Consider the following 15,498-nt stretch of genomic DNA (forward strand, 5'->3'; position numbering starts at 1 on the left):
AGTGTATTGTATTATTAGAGCTTCTCCAATGCAGAAAATTCAGCAAGTAGCAACAGGAGAAAAAAATACACACCAGCGGACTTCAAATGCACACTAGTGACCTTCAAAAGTGTTGGGTAGTTGAAATCGCAAAAGCTCTCATCCTATAACCTCATATCTCAGGTCACTAGTCTAATCCTTGGTTTTAACCCTAGTTGCTTAGGTTTTGCTTGGAGAGGGTAATACTGTAGCACAAAAGAGGGCGAAAGATTAATTTTAATTTTCTTTTGAAGACAGGAGGGTAGCTGTTTTGTAGAGGCCTAAATCCACTTCTCAGAGAAAAAAGAGACATTGTGTGGGCAACAGACTTTCTCTATGAACCACAATACATACATGGAGCTGCAACAGTTTAAAACGCAAAATTAGATAATATCAAACAATGCACTTTTAAGTCAGTGTTGCGATACTTCGTTTAAAAATTAGAGATACTTTGGGCTGTAGTCTTTGGATTTTTTTCAAAAAAAATTAAAGATATGGACTTTTAAGTTATAGCCCTAGGTTTAAAACTTACAAATAAAAATCAAGATGGCACCTACTCAAAAAATTTAAAACTAGTTTTGATGCAATAGTTACGTCCCAAAAATCGAAATGATGTGTACTAAAATATTCTGACATTTTAAATATTCAATATTATCTATGTTTCGTTCCAATCTTGGCTGAAACCAGATTGTTTTACCAAAACAGCAAGAAGCCATGACCAAACATTTGGGTCGATATGTACCAAATGTCTGAACCACCTGTTTTAAGTATGAGAAAAGCTGTCATTTTGAGGAGGTTTCTCTCCAGCTCTAAAGTCAGAGGGACCAGATATCTCCCACATGTATTCTTAATAGCAGTTTTTAACTTGTCTCCCAACAAATAATGCTTCCCTTCCCTTCCCGTTACAAATAATTCCATGACATGATTAACATCTGCTCATTTCCAAACAAGCACTACAACCACATATGAGAAAATGATGAGAAAGTCATCCTTCTTTCCCTGTCTCTAATTTTAAAAGCAAACAGTTTTTCCTTCCCATGTGGGGTAAGACATGGGAAGAGCACCACCAGAAACATGAAATCAGATAAAAATAATACCAACAATCTAATCAAACTGAAAGGCATTGAACTATGCATTCCACTGTTCAAGATCAATTCATCAGAAATTTAATGTAACATATATAAAACTCTATGCCCTACATATAACGTAAGGGAAAAAAAAAGACAACTCTCTTAATGTTCCAGTTCCAGTTCCCTTTCCCTTTTATTTCACCAATTAAATTGGATAAATTTAAGAAATGAAGAAGCATATCTTGCCGCAAGTATCCCCCCCCCCCCCCCCCCCCCCCCCAACAAAATGGCTTAATTTTATAAATGTAAAGAAAAAAATTATATAGGAAAAACAAACACCATATCTGAAGCTCCACCTTTTGAATTCCTCACTTAACTCATTTTTTAAATCTGCTCTCTGCCTTCTTTGGTTTCCCACACTGTCCAAACCATGATAAGTGTCTGCCCTTGTGTGATCGAACAGGTGTTCCTTGCTTGATCTGTTTAGAATCACAAATATTAAGATTAAATTGTTTTCTTATTGTCCAACAAATGTTTCCTAAATGCAATTGTTAGAAGGTGAAGAGAATAACCTGCTGATGAGCTACCCTTCCTTTGTCGTGACGTTTACTCGTTTTCCAACAAAGTACATTGCAACCCCCAGCGCCTGTCCCTGATTCATATCCCCTACAAAGAAACACTACAAATTAGTATGGAAAAAGTGTTATGTGAAAGATAGAAAGCAACATATTGTACTCATTTTAGATCATATATAAATTAAGATCACTTAGCAGGCCTTACCAGACAGTGAGTTTGGTCAGAGGCATATACTTAGTGTTGGTTAAGTCACGGCATAATAAAGTTTGTTTTTTTATAGGGAAGTGATGAAGACGGTATTGAACTAAAGATTAGCAGCGTTTGATGACATTTTGCACAGTACCAGTAGAGAACCCAAAACCAATTCAACATTGGAAATGAAACATAACTCACACACTACCTTTCCATGTGAATTTCCATATGAGATTAGAAACTACTTCAAGATCTGAACAGTAAGCTATAATCCATTATTTCCCCAATGTGAACCCTATGATTTATGTAAGAAATATTTTCTTAACCTCTAAATTTTTACCCAAGCTTTGTGCAAGGCTTAATCCTAAATCCACAGATCTCTGAGTCCATTGTCCAGTTTAATAACATACATGGCAAGTAATTCATATGCATACTAATGGGTTTTACGAAAGAAAATGGAAGCAACAATGTCGTGTATGATCATTAAAAAAAAACTCACAGATTCTCTTTGTTGACATTGCCTGCATAGTTTCTATTGTGCAATAAGCTTGGAGACATGGCAGAATGATCAAAACTTTGACCACTCTGGTTCTTCCGGTGGGCCCTGGGGCCGTTAATCATCAAAGCCTTAATTTCACGATTCAATTCATCTTCTCCATTCTGGGATGACAAACCTGTCGACAAAATAGACGCAATCTGATTCGGACGGTAGGTGCCTTCTTGTGGCAAAACCTGATTTCTCTCTGGTTTCAACCGATTCAAAGATTTGGGGGTTCCTTTCTCTGCAGCTTGTAACCATGCACTCTCTAACCTTTGCTCATCAATAATGGCTCGTACTCTTTGTGTTGGGATATCTTGCTTCCTTTCTTTTGTGCCATGGCTCCCATGATTTCGTTCTTCCAACACTAGAGGAGAGCACTCAGATTGAGCTCCTCTTGGTGGCTTAACTTCAGAACCATTAAAGTTTTCTCTAGGTATTTTGTGTGGTTCATGATGCGCATTCAGATCTGAATGATCATTTATTGAGTTACTAAACCCACCACCCTTTGATTCCTTCTCCATCTTCTCAGTTATCTCCATCTTCCTAAGGGCTGAAGAGTTTGGAAACTCAACCGGCTTTATTCTGCTATTAGAAGCCTCTCCATCTGATATCAGACCTATTCTGACCTCAACATTGTGTCTCATAACAGTTTCGATTGAATTTGTGATACTACTTTGAAACCTCTCTGCTCTTGATTTAATATCCCCGTTCTCAAATGCTATGAAAGCAATCAGACCACCTACAAGCAGCAGCATATTAGAATCAGTAGTAAGATAAGAGAGGCAGAGAGAGATGGGCACAGAATGAAAATCATTATCGTACATTTTATTTAAAAAATTAAAGGAAAAATACGCATAAATGATAATTACCAAGAGGTCCGTCATTTTGATATGACAGACCAAAAAGCCTGAGGTCACAAATATAGACGATGAAGAATCCCCCCACCCACCCATCCCAAAAAAATAAAATCAGTTGCAAGATTATTACCAACTTTTGTACTACTTTCTGAATTGTGTGTGTGGGTGTGGTGGGGGGGGGGGGCACATTATATTGAAGAGGGCTTCTATTGCCACACCAACTTTTGCTAACGCTACCCCAATTCATATGTAAATCACCATTGAATTAACACAGATCTTGGGGTGGCGTTAGCAAAAGTTGGTGTGGCAATATAAGCTATCATAGAGAATATACTCCAGCATGGGTTAATGCTACCTTCAACTTCAGAGATTGATACAAGCTTTCCATGTGCACGCAACAACTGTCTCAACGTCTTGGAGTGGCACCTATCAATACACCTCTCCCAAATATCATCCAACCTTTCTGGGCTTAAGCATCTAAAAAGCCTATTTCCGGCCATAATATCTCTATAAGTGGTAGCTGATGCACCACCCTCCACAAATTGACTGCATGCAGGTCTAGCATCAAAATTAAAACTATCAACAAATGACCCCCAGGGGCTTGTATGTCCATCAACTGGCTTAGGCATTGAAGCTGAAGAAGACGTAGATTTCCTCGGCACAATCTGGACTTCAGGCTTCTTCTTGTGGACAGAAATTTCCCTAGAAGTGCCCGATTGATCTTCCTCTGTTGTCTTAGAGCTCTGCTTCCTGCTACTGCTTGAATGAGTAGGATCTGGTGAAGGAACAGAACCAAGTTGCAGTAGAGCTGCCGTGAACCATGTTGAACGCTCGCTTGAAACCCTTAGCTGCTTTTCGGCTTCTGAAAGAAGCTTCAGAGCTTGCTTTAGTCTTTCCAACTCTGCTTCAGTCACTAGGAGAGAGAGAGAGAGAGAGAGGCATCAGTATTAGGTGATGCTTTAGGCATCAGATGATAACTTATTATATTGAAAAATCCAAGCCTGGTGATTCTTTAGAGACCAAATTGGAGAAAATGAATGTTGGAAGAAATTTGAGTAGAAAGAGAGATGTTGGTGCAATCACTGCGCAATCAGTTTTGTGGGAAGCATTGTGGTTCTGTGGAAGAAATGTGATATCTTAGTCTTTGATGTGTTGATTAGGGTCTCCCCATTCCTCTCATTGTTATTGCATGGCGGAAGAATTATCTTGGGTATTCTCTGGTGTCGTTATTGGGATAGACGTTTGTGCCTTGGAGGAGATTTCAATGAAGTAAGATTCTCAAATGAAAGGAATGGCAGATTCAGAATCACTAATGGCATGAAGCAGATTGGGGCATTTGTAAACTGTAATTTACTTATAGATTTGCCTCTCGGGGACAGATCATCTACATGGTCTAACAATCAAGAGAGGCCCACATTTTGAAAATTGGACAGGTTCTCTTGGTTTTCTCTCCGTGGGAAGATCACTTCTTGAACATTTCACAGGTGGCAATCCCTAACCTGTCTTGGAACACCTCCCCCTATATTAGAAGCTGGTTTTTCTTCCTAATGGGCCCACCCTTTCCGTTTTGAAAATATGTGGCTGTTGTCCCATCCAAGTTTTTTGGATTGTGTTTTATTTTTTTCCCATGGCAAGCAAAGATTAGTGGTCAACAAAGGAGATGCGATTCAATGGGTTTTGAACCCAGGTCGTGTTATCAACACTCCACAAGCCTTACCGACTAAGCAAGTTTTTTGGGTCTCATTAGACTTTGTTGTGGGTAATCCCCTTGTCCACTTTAGGTGAAAGCTAAAGGCCCTCTAGGAGAAGTTTTTGGGAGGGTGGACATTGAGGAGCAAGGTGTGCTAGAAGAGATCATTAAATCGGACATTTTGGAGGATAGGATGCCTTCAAACATGTAAGAAAAAGCTTGTGAACCTTGTGGTGACAATTTAGAGACAAAAATCTAGGGTAAGGTGGTTAAAAGAATGGAATAATGACCCTAAGTTTTCCAAATTTAGAAAAAATGTCCCTATCAAGTAAAACATTATAATCTGTTAAATAACAAAATCCATGAGACCTCCCCTTAAATATGAACATTTGAATGAACTGTTAGTGCAAATATATATATATATATATATATATATATAGGGAGCGGTTCAGCGGCCCTAAAGTTTGCCAAACATTGTGCCAAACGTTTTTCAAAACATGGGTTAGAAGTTTTGGAATGGGCTGATTTTTGGTGAGGATGATCTCTATGATGAGGAGATCATCCTCACCAAAAATCAGCCTATTCCAAAACTTCTAACCCCATCAAAAGTGATTTACAAAAATTGGACGGTCCACGATTCAATTTATAAACATGGGTTAGAAATTTCAAAATGAGATGATTTTTGGAGAGGATAATCTCTTCACCATAGAGATCATCTCACAAAAAATCAGCCCATTCCAAAACTTCTAACCCATGTTTTGAAAAATGTTTGGCAAACTTTAGGGCCGCTGAAACGCTCCCATATATATATATATATATATATCTTAAAGAACACAACAATTATTTGATATATCTAGCCAAAGCGAACACTCAAGTGCACCGGTGCCTAATTGCCTAGGTTCACTAAGAAATATTAGGCCATTATTCACCTAAGTGAAGTTTTGACTACATTGGTGATAATAATTAATGATCTAATTATTATAATAATATTTAGTTGATCAAAGCATAAATTTTTTTAACATTACAATGCAGCTTACATTAGCAAATTTACAGATGCGATGGCCATGTAACCATGGTTAAGTTGAGCCATTTCGGAATGTTTTGATGGCACATTCAAGTTTCAGTCAAAACTAGAAAGGAACATTGACCCCAAAGCATTGAATATTTGGAGAATTTTTTGGATTGTCTCAAACTGTTGTGGTCAATACTGTTTTGTTTTTTCTCATGATCATAACATTGCATCAAAATGCAATTTTAATCCTTGCATGCAACAGTCCAAAAAAAAAAAAAAAACTCCGAAAGATAAATGTTAATATTAAATCTCTTTATGTTTTTTCAAAAAAAAAAAGTAAAAGGGTACATGAACTTAAGAACTACAAAAAATAACAAAAATAATTCATCATTTAACTTTTTGGTCTGCAATGCATACCAAATCGGATAGATTACTATCTATATTAAAGATATGGCACAATAAGATGACAAGCAAGCAAATACATGGTACTTACAACTTCGCCCACCAAAGAATGAACCACTACATTTCAAGTCAACCAAATGGTAAGTTCCAGCAATGATATCCATAATAAGGCCAGCTAATTGAGACATCAATGCCATTGGCTCAACTCCAGAATCCATCAATTCTCTGGCTCTCTTCACTGTTTCTGCAGTGTCCGATGACATAGCTAACTCCAGAAGATCAAGTAATTTTTCATCCGAAACAACACCCACCTGTGGATAAGAATGTGACAAACTATGTGAACGAGTTTGATTCATTCATCTATGTAAGTAAAGGATTTCAATGTATGAACTAGTTGAGAATAACTTGCTAACATGTAATCACAAGTTATCTTTTTATTCCCAAGAAGATAAAAATGTATCTGACAAAAGCAATAATCCAAAACTTGGAACTCAAATGAGAAGTTTTCTACGAGCTAGCCATGAAGTAGGCAAACTTACAAGTTCATTCACTAGAGATGAAGTAATTCGTTTCCCTAGCAAACTCAACTGGTCTAACATAGTTTCTGCATCTCGAAGTGAACCATCCGCATTCAAAGCAATCAGATTCAATGCGTGTGGTTCAACATCCAAATTCTCATTGACAGAAAGCTTATTCAGCCTGTTTACAATATCAGCATCTTTGACCTTGTTGAAGAGATATTTCTGACACCGGGATAGTACATTACGGGGCAGGTTGTCAAGATCAGTTGCTACGAATATGAAAACAATGTGAACTGGTGGTTCTTCAAGAAACTTTAGAAAATCAGACCATGTCTTGGACGGTAACAGGTGGCACTCATCAATGATAAAGACCTTGTAACATGAAAAATATGCTCCTGGTGCCTTGGATAAGCTTTTCAAAAGATACCTTACTCTTTCGATTCCTTTCTTATTGGTAGCATCTACTTCTCGCAAGTTCATGCTCTTACCAGAGAAGAAACCGGTGCATTCCCTGCATGACCCACATGGCTTAGTTTCCTCGGTGGCCGTGCAATTCAAAGCAGCGGCGAATATCCTTGCCATTGATGTTTTCCCGGTCCCTCGAGGGCCCTGAAAAAGATAAACAGGAGCAATTCTTCCCCTACAAATGGCATTAATTAGAGATTGAACCACAATATTCTGCCCAATTATTTCATCAAAGAACCTTGGCTTATACTTCTGGCTCAAGCTCCTAATATGATCGGGAGTCCCTTCATCAGCTTCAGTTAAAGCTACTAGTTCTAACCCTTCTTGGCTTCTGCAGCTCAGTGACCATCTTCGTCCATCTAATCGGCTCAAAGCCTCCAAGTCAAGCTCTCCAAAGTTAGTAGAAAGTTCATCGTCACTTTGTCCAGTATCTACAGATGACCCTCCTCTCCTGTTGCAACTATTAGTCAACAATGGGAGACCTTGGGAAGATTTTGACAAAAGCTTCTGTTTGTTGGATTTTGATAATCGACGTTTATGGTACATTGTTTGACTTCCACATAAGATACTGCTTCCTTTTCTTTTCAAAGTATCGGAAAGAGAAGGAGAATAACACCCATTGCAGCCCCTATGCTTTGGCGTCCTCTTTGACCAATAGCAAGGAATCCCGCATCCTTGACTCCTTGGCAGATCCAAGTGATCTACTTCATCCCCATCAAAGGAAGCTGTCATGCCATCCCAAGACCCAACAGTACTTGTGTTCTGGTTTCCATATATATTGTAGGAACTCGTTGACGCGGGGGTACATGAAAAAGAAGATTCCTCTCTTCGGGTATTTTTCAAGAGTTTAGATGAGTGAGACCAATTTTCACTTCCAGGAAGAAATGGTGATGCCGATCTCGAAGTATACACATTTTTTCGAGTTAATTTATTGGACAAAATCCGTAAATCCTCCGAGTTGCAGTATTCCGTATCATCAGATTGCTCGATGGAAGGAAGCTCCAACAGTTTTGAATTGGCAGACTTTCTAACAAAGCGTTGTCTTGAGATGGCAGAACTTTTCTTTGACTTCTTAACTCTTCTCACTGGTGTCTCCAAGTTTGCCTCTCTTAATCTGAAGGCCACAGTAGGGTCCTCGAGATATGTATCACTCTTTGAACCTTCCTTATGGGCATCACTTGAGCTGTAGCCAGGACTTCCTAGTACCGATCTTCCTTTCCCATATGTGTCCCCATCTAATTTTGCCCCACTGTCACTTGATTTACTAGACTGGTGTCTCCAATTGTATAGGAACACCTTTTTCTGATTGTTTTCGCTTTTCGACGGTAAACAATAATCGAGTTCAGAATGCCTACCTGTGTTATTTGCTCCAGTTGAGTTTCCTTTGGTTCCAGTTATATGGTTCAAGCCAGAAGCCACAGCTACAGATCTAGAACTCAAAGGGGACCTCCATGAAGAACTAGTTTCAGGGTCACGTAAAAAACGTGCAGCCTTTCGTAGAGCACTAAGTTCCTTCTTCCAGTGAAGCTCATCATTAGGGCCAAGACGGAAATCTGACATTTTTTTCAGTTAGAGGACTTGGTCTCAAAGCCACAAATTGCAGTGAGACGGAATAAATAAACCAAGCTTTAGCTCCACATCAGCATAAGAATATACGTACACTCCTTCAGTCTATCCAAAAGCTTTCACTTAGTTTAACCTCAAAATCCAACTTTAAAGTCCACAATCCCACTAAAACATAGGGCTGATTATGTAAATATAGAATGTTGGATTCATTCTGCAATGCCACCAAACAGGAAAAAAAATGCATAAGCCCATCATGATCTACATAATAAATAATTAAATAAAAAATATAGAAGAAGACGCAGTGAGCACAGTAATCTAACTATCCTAAAGATGAGAATGGTTAAGAAGATCCATACAAAAAATTAATGTGCATGGCATTATGTACTCTATTCTAGAAGACTACTGTGTTCCTATATTATCCCAAATTAAATTTTCCAATATAACACCCATGATCAACAATCCAGAACATCCAACAGTTTATCAAGCAGATCTTTGATTACCCAAAAATCACATGGTTTGGACAATCCTAAAGGCCACACAAAAAGCCTTTGAAAAGAAACATATTGTTTACAGTAATATGACTCTCTACTCACTTTTCTTGCACTCATAGATCGCATTCACATCCAACAGTTGGGCAAGCAGATCTATGACTACATTCAATACTACATCACCACCTGAAATGGTCACAATACAATCTTTGAACACTCAGATGAATCTAACCATCCAATTCAATGCTAGATATAACATTTAATACATCAGGATCCCTTGGTACAATATGAGCCTTCCGTTGTGACGGCGTTGGGTGGGGGAGGCTAAGATTGGATCGTACAAATTGATGAACATGCGTGACATGTGTAGAATATCAACACTGGAAGGGTGATTTGGAGACATGCAGTGTTGTCATAATAAGTGATCATATATTCGCACATGCGATCCTAGAGATATTTTTTGCATATGCTATAGTAGTATAAGCGAGAATATAGCCTTTGGGTGTATACAACCACCTTGTTTCTTTTTTAAACCTTTTTTTATTATCCCCCCTCCTCCCACAAACACACACACACACACATCTTTTACAACTTAATCTACTTCTATTCTCTACAAAATTTTCTGTCTAACTCTCCATCATTCTCTACTCTCTACAACTACAAGCTCTAAAAGATTAATCATTAAAGGTGTAAAGGTTCTTCTACTTCTTAATTCCTATACTTGTTCCACTTCTACTTTCACCTCTTCTATTCAATCAAATCTTTACAATTACAACTCTAGACTACAGGTCTATAATAGTATAAGAAAAAGCCTAAGACGACAAATCAAGGCCAATTTTGTGTTTGAAAGGGAGGATCTAAAATGGGCCAAAGTAGAACAAGAAGCTTTTGTACCAGCACTAGGGAAAATCTCAAGTCAAAGAAGAAGAGGATGATGATTGAGGCCACGACTAGAAGATGCGGATGAGATACAACACGAGAAGATAATCAAGTGAAAAAACCATTGGATGTGAATGAGGTAATGGTGAGATCCGATGACAAAGAAATAAAAGAAAATGAAGTGTATGTTGAAGAAGGTGATAATTTGGATGACAACGAGAACATAAGTGACAATAGTGATGGTAGTAGAGATGTGCCATGATGGGTTAAAGATGAGCGTGAAGAGTACATAGCTGGTACACATTACAAGTATCAATCAAGATTGTAATTTGATTTTTCCCCAAATTTTGAGTTTATGCATTATGATTCCTGCATACTAGTTAAATATGCAAATGTAATAAAATAAATTCAAATTTGGAATAAACTTTTACAAATAGTGATAATTATTGCATTTTTCTTTTTCTTGCTTTGCATATGCCACCACATATGCAATTTGACAACATTGGAGACACACACAAGTTACGTCATGAACAAGACATTTACACTTAATAATGCCCCAAAGAATCACAACATAACATGATCTCAAGCATCTCGCTTCCACTGAAACTATACCTTATGAATTCGAACTTTATTCCAAGCTTGTAAAATCTAGATTAAATGCCAAAATTTGAATTAAAAACCATAAGAACAAACATTCAATACCCATGGTACAAATAATAAATAAATAAAAAAGACAGACAATATCAGTATAACTAAGTACATATAATCAGTCCTGAAGGAGAAACAAGATATTGATTTGGCAATTTAGTGTCAAAGGATTCAAAAGAATCACCACTGGTATTTTGACAGTTAGACATCAAAGAAGTGTAAAACCATTAGAATGCCATATAAAGTGTGTCCTTGCTTTAATGATGAATTTAAATTCACCCCAAAGATGAAGATCAGAAAGCCTAAAATTAATGCCGACACTCAAAAAATAGATAATCAAATATGAAATTTTAAATCAAACTAATTAATCAATAGAATGGGATATAAAATGTGTCTTCGTCTTAATTGTGAATTTTAACTCACTCCAAAAATCAATACCACAAAATCTAAAACTAATGCCAACATTCAATAAATAGATAATGAAATGTAAATTTTTAAATCAATGTAAATAACTACTAAAATTATAATAAAAAACAAACCGCTACTAAGATTAGTAACCAAGTTCAAATTTGGCAATTATTTGGCAAAGGGTCAGTTCGAAATAATTCGAATAAATCTAAGAAAGCATTGGAAAAAAAGTGAGAAAATTTCAAGGATTATACAAATGATGTTTTTGGGTTTATTCCCAAACACTCAAGTGAAAGCCAGTCCAATAAGCAAGCACAAGTAACAGTTCTATCAAGAAAGGGAGGCTAAGTGCTTCAAGGGCTAACAACTCAAGCAATCCGCGGGATAGATTCATTGATCAACAGGTTTGGGTACTGCATCAACTTCAACCTCCCTAAATATCATGTCTTATTCTTGAAACTTGAAGGTGAAAAAGGTACACTCTTGAGGTTGTGGGGTAAAGCGTATTTTTGTTTTAATGATGAATCACCCCAAAGATGAAGACCACAAAATCTAAAATTAATGCCGACATTCAAAAAATAGTAATCAAATATGACATTTTAAATAAAAATAAGTAATTAATTGAAAGGGACATAAAACGCGTCTTAGTCTTAATTGTGAATTTTAATTCACTCAAAAATCAAGACCACAGAATAAAAAAATAAATGCCAACATTCAAAAAATAGAAAATCAAATGGAAAATTTTGAGTTGGTGTAAATAATTAATAAAATTATAATAATAATAAATAAAAAAAACTGCTACTAAGCATAACAACCAAGTTTAGATTTTGCAATTATTTGGCAGAGGATCAGTTACGAATAATTCGGATAAATCCAAGAAAGCTTTCCCGAACATCCATCGACTTCAACCTCCCTCAAAATCATGTCTTGTATCTTTTTTTTAATGATGAACTTTAATTCACCCCAAAGATGAAGACCACAAAACCTAAAATTAATGCTGACATTCAAAAAATAAATAATTAAATATGACATTTTAAATCAAAATAAATAATTAAGAGAATGGGAAATAAAAAGTGTCTTTGTCTTAAATTTTAATTAACTCCAAAAATCAAGACCACGGAATCTAAAATTTATGCCAACATTCAAAAAATAGATAATGAATTGTAAAATTTTAAATCAGCATAAATGATTAATAAAATTATAATAAAAAACAATCTGTTACTAAGCATGGTAACCAAGTTCGGATTTGGAAATTATTTGGTGGAGGGTCAGTCTGGAATAATTCGGATAAATTCAAGAAAGTTTCAAAACAAAAATGAGAAATTTTCAGGGATTATACAAATGATGTTTTTGGATTTATTCCCGAACACCCATCAACTTCTACCTCCCTCAAATTATATCTTGTTCTTGAGACTTGAAGGGGGGGGGGGGGGGGGGGGAAGGTAAATCTTGTGACAATGGTACTACCGAGGAAATGATTCAAAGATGATAAACAAATTAATTACGAAAAGAAAAGAATAATAACAACAAAATTCGACACAATGAATGAATTAAAAGAGCAAATATGACCTGGATTTTATGATCAACAGAACAATAAGGCTAAAGAAAACAACATCAAGCATAAGATCTTCATGAAAAATAAAAAATATGAAAGGGAAAAGCAAGATATAGACTTTGGAAGTTTGGAGGCAGAACAGTTGAACCAGACGCATATTTACAACCAAAAAGTTTTTCTTTTTAAGAAGAAGATTTCTGCCTAAATGGAACATTCAGGAATGAATTGATAACGATAGCTTAAATTGAAAATGGAGATCTTCTTAAGCATAATTTACCTAAAATGAATCCTGGATTTTGTAATGATACATCAGATTCATAAAACATAACCAATAACTAAACATATGAGCTCTCTTTCAAACATCGAAGATCATTTCCATTGATTAAAAAAAAAAAACACCAAATGAAAAGGAGCAATTGTTCAACACATTTGAGCAAAAAAGCATGATCTGGGTTTTGCAATTAGGCATCCATACATACATAACAATCTCAAGAACCAGTAAACAACTATAAAAATCAAACCTTTACTGTGGAAGAACCTTTGAGAATGAAAAATGGAGGTTTATGGAGCAAAAATTGACAAAATCATGATCTGGGTTTTTCCAATTAATCATGAAGACATTCAAAAATGTATGACATTCAAATCATACACACCAAAAACTTTTGCACAGTGAAGAGATCTCATCTTTCATGAAAAGGATACCTGTAAATCTCACTGCTTGTGGGGTACAGAGAGAGAGAGAGAGGGCATGGGTGGGTGAATTTTCAGCATTTTAGAGAAGAATCTACTGAATGTGGGGTAATAAGGATTTCTTGAGATCTGGAAGATATACTGTTCAGTGGCAGAAATGTAATTTCACTAGGGTTTTGTTGGCGCTCCTCACAAATAAAATCGAAACTCCCTCCAAACCCGCCGAGATTCTCTTTTGTATTTTTAAGACATATCTTTTGCATTTAATTTCTTGGATTTCATTTGTGGACACAACCTGTAATGAAATAGTAATTTGGCTTGGCCTACTTAGAAAAAAAAAAAAGGAAAGAAAATCTTCTCTCCACAGCCAGAACAGAGAGGCTCTCTGTACCGTGAGGGTTTTCTTATAATTAGGGTAGGCTCCATGTGTATTAGCACATGAAGGAAGATTCTTACATGTGTCACATAGAGGCAATCAAATAGAAATGCCCCCTCAGCACAAGAGGAAGAGGGGAGATTTGGTTTGGACATGTGGCAGAGAGCTATTAAGTGAAAAAGAAATTGAAACAAATAGGCTTTGTAACAAAGAATGATCTCAATCGATTAGCATTATCAAGAGAAATAATCAGTAAGCGTCATCAACTTTGATAAAATATCAAGAGAGAACATTCTATGCATGCAATTATTGTATAGGTGAAAGGACTAAACATCCATGTAGGGAGCACACATCTTGAATTGAGATATGACGTGTTCGACGATTGAGATAGACCTAATCTGATTTCATTTGAGACGTAAGAATATGACCCACTCCACAATTGAGAGCCTTTGTGACTATGTTTAGGATTGTAGAGTTGATAGGGAAAGTAATATCTTTGGCATAATAGAAGATAAGCATGTACAAAAATAGGTTGAATCCCTAATATAAAGGGTGAATCCAATGGCAAGCACCTATAACGAGGAGATGTAAAGGTAAGTTGATTTGTATGTCCCATGAAGTATGTAATGATACGTCTTGATAGAGGAAGGCATACTCTCAGAGCTATGGACAAGATGGCTAGGAAGCATACTTCATGGATGGTAGAGAATGAGCTCTATGAAGGCTTGAGAAGTGACATCATCAAGTATGAAATCTTCTCTGGTTTACATAGATATTCTGTTGAAATAGTGACTGACTTGAGTGTACCACAAGTCAAAGAAAAAAGATGGAGAAGATGACTTATTCTTGTTTGTACCACAAGTCTCAAGGAGTGAGAAAAAAATACCTGCCTCACAATTACTCTTACTTGCTTTCTAGGGACATAACTATCTCATCCAAAAGATACTTTTCGAGGGGTAGTGCGTGTGACCGTGGGATTAGTCTTAGCCGAAGGGTGGGGATACCGACGCTTAAAAAAAAAGAAGAAGATATGATTGGTAAGGGCATTTAACATCGTAAGGATAACATGCAAGGGATCCTTGGTGTAATTATAATACCTAACTCAGTGAAAGACAACCCTATGTTACTTGGTTTATCGATTCACTTGATTCGAAGTTGGGTTCAGGGTTCGTGGTTCACCAATTTAGAATGAACTTGGTTCATAGGAGTAGGTAGAGATAATTTGCTTCTTGGTTTGCTTTGGTTTCCTAGATCAATTCAATAGCTTGGTTCGCCTATGCATGTATATAATTCAAGTATACAAGTTATAAGTATAATTACAATGTCAAAATTTTTTACGTTAAATATAAATAAATTAATAAAATAATCTAAATTTTAAATATGAACAATGAAAAAAATATAATAAATTGGTTTGGTTGATTGAACCAATTAAAAAATGATTTGGTTCGCCGAACCAAATTGTTGGGTTTGTCGAACTTTATGTTTTAGTACGCCGAACCCAACTAAAATTTGGTAGTTTTGTGGTTCGTTTGATTTCACAAACC

At 36.4% G+C, this 15,498-nt stretch overlaps 1 protein-coding gene across 2 annotated transcripts; it reads right to left on the minus strand.

Moving 5' to 3' along the window:
- Positions 1 to 1,353: 1,353 nt before the first annotated feature.
- Positions 1,354 to 13,874, minus strand: STI (AAA-type ATPase family protein). 2 transcript variants are annotated; one of them, XM_086443333.1, is made up of 7 exons: positions 13,591 to 13,874; positions 6,898 to 9,121; positions 6,450 to 6,669; positions 3,610 to 4,167; positions 2,356 to 3,136; positions 1,661 to 1,754; positions 1,354 to 1,567 (listed from the first exon to the last, which is right to left on the minus strand). In XM_086443333.1, exons 2-7 carry the CDS (start codon positions 8,902 to 8,904, stop codon positions 1,466 to 1,468), a joined length of 3,762 nt encoding a protein of 1,253 aa, XP_086299459.1. In that variant the 5' UTR covers positions 8,905 to 9,121; positions 13,591 to 13,874; the 3' UTR covers positions 1,354 to 1,465. The 2 variants fall into 2 exon arrangements, with proteins under 2 accessions (XP_086299459.1, XP_086299458.1); XM_086443332.1 differs by lacking the exon at positions 13,591 to 13,874 and adding an exon at positions 13,410 to 13,567.
- Positions 13,875 to 15,498: the final 1,624 nt, after the last annotated feature.

Source organism: Akebia trifoliata, chromosome 5 (assembly GCF_017979445.1).
Source record: "Akebia trifoliata isolate Shusen 1 chromosome 5, ASM1797944v1, whole genome shotgun sequence".
NCBI classification, from domain to species: Eukaryota; Viridiplantae; Streptophyta; class Magnoliopsida; order Ranunculales; family Lardizabalaceae; genus Akebia; species Akebia trifoliata.